This window comes from Oncorhynchus masou, chromosome 31, assembly GCF_036934945.1.
Source record: "Oncorhynchus masou masou isolate Uvic2021 chromosome 31, UVic_Omas_1.1, whole genome shotgun sequence".
In the NCBI taxonomy this organism is placed as follows: Eukaryota; Metazoa; Chordata; class Actinopteri; order Salmoniformes; family Salmonidae; genus Oncorhynchus; species Oncorhynchus masou.
Genome location: NC_088242.1, coordinates 22,090,121 through 22,096,684, shown reverse-complemented (window position 1 = coordinate 22,096,684; position 6,564 = coordinate 22,090,121). Strand labels below are relative to the sequence as shown.

The following is a 6,564-nucleotide window of genomic DNA, read 5'->3' as shown; positions in this document are numbered from 1 at the left end:
AGAATGGAATGATCGATTATTCAGGAAGTTCCACAGAGTATCAAGGAGGCCGCAACTCTTCTGAAAAGGTAAGAAACAATCTAGCTGGTTGGTTTTTATAAAAAAATCTTGTCACTTCTTGGCCAAAAGCATTTGAATGTATGTTTATTGTGGTATAGCATGATATAAGCAGAATTCCATATAATTCCATTGCAATGACCCAAATGACGCCCCTGGGTATACTGTAGCTACATTTATGTTTCATCATAGAAATAGATACATTCTATTAGGGTTTTGATTGATTTGTGGTTGTAAATGGAACTGTAGTATTGGAAACTTGTTTATGGTAGGCTGGCATTGCATAATTGATTATGTGGGTCAAATTTGATTTACAGAAGTGTATTGTGCCATATCACAATGTATTGCTAAACTCATGAGCGGCATGATTTTCCATGTATGAAGCTGGCCTATAGGCCTATTTATTTGGCAAGACAGCTGTGCATGTCTACATCTAACTACATCTAACTACATCTAACTGTAGTAGGTTGTAGGCTAGGTTTTGGTTATTTGGATCTCCATTGAACCTTTTGTTTACTGCGTTGTTTACTGTTAATGTAACTAACCTAAATCTCGATTGTGTCATGTCTTTATCGATCTGATATTTAGTTAACGAGGCCTAGTACTTGGTACCTTTGTTTTGTTCTGTTCTCATTCATTGACATTCACAGTTGTGTCGGTATTCTAAGCCCAACTGCTGTTCAGTGTTTTTGCTTGCATGCATGAATATGCATTTAGTTAGTATTATTTTTTTAAGACAGCGGTGTGTAAGACTGCATTCACATGGGCTGTTTGTAATAGCTGAATTACCCTGTCCATCTTGTAGTCTATATTCATTACCAAAACGGCCTTGTATGTTAGGGCGCTGTCCATTGTGCTGATACAGCACAGCTGAGATGGGCTACAGATTTCACGCCAACCTGTCACTTCAAAAGCACTCAATGATCTCAGTGTCGGTTTAAACTGTTTATTGTGGTATAACCTGATATAAGCAGAATTCAATATAATTCCAATGCAAGAACCAAAAAATTGTTACATGTTTACATTAATACAATATTAAATGATTCACATTAAAACATTTAAAACTTTGACACAGTGTAAGTGGTGCATACATATTCAAGGATTACTTTCCATTGGCAGATTCTGTATTTGCAAATCAATCTGTAATTGTAAAATGACATACAATATGTATACATCCCTGGAAAACTCTGTCAAACGTTTTAACCAAAAGTGTTAACCATTTTACCCCTCTCAGAACATTCATACTAATGTTCTAGGAATGAAGAGGTAACCAGAAATGGTTTGTTGGGATTCCATCTCCTCAGCTTGTCATGATGTCATCGTATCAGAATGAAACCTGCAGTTCAGACTTAGTCCTGCGGAGGAAGTAGAGAGCAGCCTTACTGTTAACCAAGCAGGCGTAAAAGAACCGCTTGAGTGGTCCCTACCAGTGGAGGCTGCTGAGGGGAGGATGGCTCACAATAATGGCCAGAATGGTGCGACTGATGGCATCAAACACATGGAATCCATGTGTTTGTTGTATTTGATACCATTCCTCCTATTGCACTCCGGCCATTACCGGCCATTACCCATCCTCCTCAATTAAGGCACCACCAACCTCCTGTGGTCCCTACATGCGGTTTTCAGAGGAAACGGAAGCTATGTTGAAGATGCTGAATCCCTGAAAAGCGGATGTTAGCGGTTTCTTCTTATTTTTCGACCCTGTATAGGCACCTTACTGTAGAAGTAGTGTGTTGGGTGAAGCTGGCCCTAGACACTGATCTTGGGTCAGTTTTAAATTGTCCCATCTTGTGATTTAGGTTAGGAAAGTTCAATTATAGGGGAAACTTCGCTCCGGAGCGTAGAAATGGAGTGCTCTCCTCACTCGAGCTTCTTAACCAGCCTGGCCATCTTTCTGCTTCTTCTTGAGGAAGAGGAGGTTGATGTAGATGATGTGGTCCAGGACCGTGGAGGCACACAGGAGATCCCCGTGCAACGCTCCAGCTATCACTGCTGAACACATCCTGCCCTGGAAAAGGTACATCCACACAAACCATATAAGGTAAGGCAAAGACGGCCTGAAGACATGCAAGCTCCTTCACATACAGTACATTTACATAATTTAGCAGACGCTCTTATCCAGAGCCACTTACAGGCGCAATTGAGGTTACCGGTAAGTGCCTTGCTCAATGGCACATCAACATATCTTTTCCACCTAGTCAGCTTGGGGATTGTTGCTGGCCCAATGCTCTACACCAATAGGCTATCTGCCACCCAGTACATTTGAAAAAAAATCAAAACAAGAGTTTGTAACTGTAAATATTCTTCACAGAATTTGACTATATAGCTCATACAAAATAGACTTTACGGCTAATGCACATTTAGTCTCACTTTATAAAAGATTGAATCTTTACGGAGAAGCATTAGAGGAAAAGCTCCAGGAGTGTTACCTGAGATAAAGAGGTTTTTGACAGGGGTGGAGCAACGGTTCCTGGCCAAGTGCATGTTAGTCAGGGGGGGTCGCAACGTCCTGGAACACCAACTGGAAACAAACAGAGCATAGAGATGTTATCAATTAACATGGATTAACCTCTAAAAAGCCGCAAACACAGACACACAGAGAGACAATATACACTACTGTATGTTAATTGAAAAACACTTGTTCATACCTTTTCCCTCAGCTTGGGGAATAGGGTGCATGCCCAGTCAGAGATTATTTGCAAATTTCATTTTGTAGTTGGTATAGTCATCTCCCCTTTTTCTTACTGAGGCATCTGTCCATTCCTCAAACCACTCGTATTTCACCATGGTCAACATCGTCATGCAGGATTTCCCTGGAAATGTAACATGGTACACATCCGACACGTCTGCAGCGTATTTGTGGCACAAAGAAGTAAACACACTTATCAGGTGCATCCTCTTTACATGGCAAAGAACCCTTCCATTCTACACTAAACAACAAGGCTGTAAACATCTGAAGAATGCTGGAGTGATGATGCATCAATGAAACTAATCTCCATGTACAACTGTAAGCTATGTAGTGATGCCATAGTAACTGCTTGTACTCATTGTTTATGCAGCAGCGCCACCTTGTGAGTACAGAGGGCGATATCATCTCATTTCAATTCTGAAAGAGGATTCGGTGCCTGGTCCTTACGAGCCATTCATATCATTCTTTTTGAAGAGCCAGAAGTTGGTGGAGACAATACCCAGCTCCTCTTGGGTTCCATCAAAGCCAGAGAAGACCAATAATGATCCTCTGCCATGTTTCATCATGTCCAAACGTTCCTGGATGTCTGTTAGCAAAAAAAGTGTTTTACCATCAACCCATAGCAAGACTTTACAGTGGTAAGCTAGAACATTATAAGGCAACACCTATCGACTGATCAATCGATCAATCAACTGATTGAAATCCTACATGCTGTTAGTTTGTCAGTGTAGCTCACCTGGTTTGGTCTGGGTCTCAGGGGGCAGTCATTTCTGAAAGGTGGTGAACAGACCACAGTTGGAGATGATCACAGGAGCATGTACCTCCACCTCCTCCTGTCCCTTTCTCACCTTTACACCTGGCGATGGAAACAAACAGGAGAAGACTCAGGAAGACATTGTATGCCTTTGAAATATCAACATGATCTCCTCATGGAAATATATTTTGTGATTAGAAATAGGACAAGCTTCTTTAAGTCTTTGTAATTCTTGCATGCAGAAATAAGCGATGGGACACTTACTCTCCCAGCACAACAAGGGAAGACTGTGGACTGTGCATGTAATTTGTCTTTGGGCTGTTATTATAGAGTTTTCAAATATGTCCTATGTTTCAGGGACTGAATCAAAACAATAGGACTCTGTTTGTCCATTGTGAAACGGCTATGGACCATATCGTGATTGTCAGCCGAGTGGATCAGTGGTCTAAGGCACTGCATCTCAGTGCTTGAGGCGCAGTACAGACACCCTGGTTCGATTCCAGGCTGTATCACAACCGGCTGTGATTGGGAGTCCCATAGGGCGGTGCACAATTGGCCCAGCGTTGTCCGGGTTTGGCTGCTGTAGGCCGTCATTGTAAATAATAATTTTTTCTTAACTGAATTGCTAAGTAAACTTTTATTTATTTAGGGGAGACCAGAGTATCATTCACAATGGTACCCTATGTACAAACATATTTACAATCAAGAAAATGAACATTCCAAATAAAACAAGAATAAAAAACCTACAAGGTACAATTACAATACTACACTTTCAACAAATAAACCATTACAATCAATCAAAACAACTGCAATCCTCAATTAATTAATTTAACACCAGAGTACTAAACTTCCCTAGCAGCACCAGGGAATGAAGATGCAAGGAGGTAGGGGCACTAAAACTAAAGGAGGATTTACCTAAAATGGTCAAGACCAGAGAGACCTCAAGAGTTAACCAACCCTGCAAGTGGGTTTGATAGCTCATTCTTTTATACTTCAGCAATGAAGTTAAGTCAGTTGGAAGCTTGTGTAGTAGAGCTTTGTAAACTTAAAGGAAGTAATGAAGTGATCTACAGGACTTCAATGAGGACCATCCAACCTTTTGATGCAGTGGTGAGTATTAAAACTTGTCCATTGTGAAACGGATATGGACAATATCTGTATTCTCACCATATGCTGCCCCGTCATTGTTGACCAGGATCTGAGTGACGGGTGGCCTGACCAGGATGTTGCCTCCAGACGTCTGGATGACAGGGATGATGTGGTAGGAGATCTCACTGGCTCCTCCTTTAGGGTAGTACGCTCCTCTCTTGTAGTGTTGCAACAGAAGAGCATTGATCATAACACTGGAATCCTTGGGGGAGGGGGGGGGGGGGTTGAGACACCTTGGGAGGAAAAAACAGAAAATAAACTATTAGCTACCTCAGTTCTATTTCATGAATTATGACAGATATTCCCTGCTTGCCATAATCCAGTTGTGGCTCAGTTTGTCTTGGACTCTTTCCAAGCATAGAATATCATTCTGAACATATATAGAGTAATACTGAAATAGTGGAATGGAATAGTATAGTTTAGTCTAGAATGCAATACAATAGAATCTAGAACGTTAAGACCAAGTACCGTAGAAGAGGTAACTGAAGATGACGTGAAGGTCCTTGTTGGTGGTCAAGGTGCCAGGTCTGTAGCTCCAGTACCAGAGAGGGTATAGATGGAGGAGCAGAGGTTTGTAATGCCAGACTTCAGCAAGAACAGAGCCAGCCACTGGGGGATCAGCTTCAGAGAGGCCAGATAGTGAGTCTTCTTGGCTGACACCTGGCATGATATTAAAGAACATTTGAGGTAAAAAGTCATTATACTGTAGTGAAGTCAGAGGGTAGTCCCAACCAGGGCTTGAACCTAAGAACTTGGGACTGTCAACCAAATGCCTCAGCTGTTACGCCAAGAGATCAAAATCTCTTGATGTGGTTGCTAGGTGATGGGTTGAGGTGACTACCATACTATTGATACTCATTTGATCACTTCAGTGATCTCATTACCAACAAAGCCCCTGAACTGAAAAAAGAAAGTACCTTCATGATTTTGAAAAAAGTTTCAATGGCAGTGACGTCGTCTGGAAACTGATTTTTCAGGTGAGCCTCCATCTCTGTCTTGCCAGAGAAGATGGTGTACTCGCGTTTGTCCTCTCCCTCGCCGATCTGGATGGTGTCAAAGTGCCAGAGAAGATGGTGTACTCGCGTTTGTCCTCTCCCTCGCCGATCTGGATGGTGTCAAAGTGCTGGTCCAGCTCCACAAACTTCAACTGGCCCTCTGTGATCTGGTCGAAGACAATACACAGCAGACTGCTGGCCGATGAAGTGGAGACCTGGATGGGACAATGGGGATAAATCATGCTTCAATAAGATGTTACAGCAGGTCACAAAGTCATTGACTGGGGCACCACTATCTGGGCAAGTGGCAAAAACATAAACCCGCCTATTTCTACAATTAATCTTCTTAAAGATTTTAAACCTAAACCTTACCTTAATCACATTGCTAAGTAAACATTAGCCTAATCCTAACCTTAAATTAAGACCAATGTACATTTTCAGGATATAGCCAATTTTGACTTTGCCAAATGCCCATCTAGGTTTTAGAGAAAGAAGCAGGCGGCCCTTCTTCTCAACACAGCTTCTTGTTTGTAAATTAATTACATTTAGATGGCATTTGTGCTCATTTCAAATGTGTTCACTCCAAAGCAATGTATGATACATTTAATACTTGGAATAAGTCATAGTAAACGTTCTATGACATGTGTCTATTGAATACAAGTTATCAGTGTGAGAATGACAAAACAATGACCCAAGCCCAGCTTGGTTAATCCCTACCATTGTGTCGCTGAGTTGTCACAATGATTCAGCAAATGTACATTATCCCATGAGCGTTGGTAGACAAAATGTAAGTAAACTAATCTAGCTGCCCTGAATGCCCCTGCAGATCCTACAGCTATTGTATGCAGTAATCATGGTAGCACTGAGCCAGTGTGCCCTAGTAGGAAGTCCACTGTGTGCAGCTCACCCTGCACTAACAT

At 41.7% G+C, this 6,564-nt stretch overlaps 1 protein-coding gene across 1 annotated transcript; it reads right to left on the bottom strand.

Moving 5' to 3' along the window:
- Positions 1-1,649: 1,649 nt before the first annotated feature.
- On the bottom strand, positions 1,650-6,564 carry si:ch1073-13h15.3 (inactive all-trans-retinol 13,14-reductase). The gene is given in 17 exon segments (XM_064952758.1): positions 1,650-2,045; positions 2,047-2,065; positions 2,487-2,553; positions 2,555-2,578; positions 2,706-2,745; positions 2,747-2,919; positions 2,921-2,960; positions 2,962-2,982; positions 3,194-3,332; positions 3,483-3,602; positions 4,668-4,882; positions 5,111-5,168; positions 5,171-5,309; positions 5,567-5,679; positions 5,733-5,839; positions 5,841-5,859; positions 6,552-6,564. Coding segments are annotated over 17 exon segments (1,422 nt in total). The 3' UTR covers positions 1,650-1,930.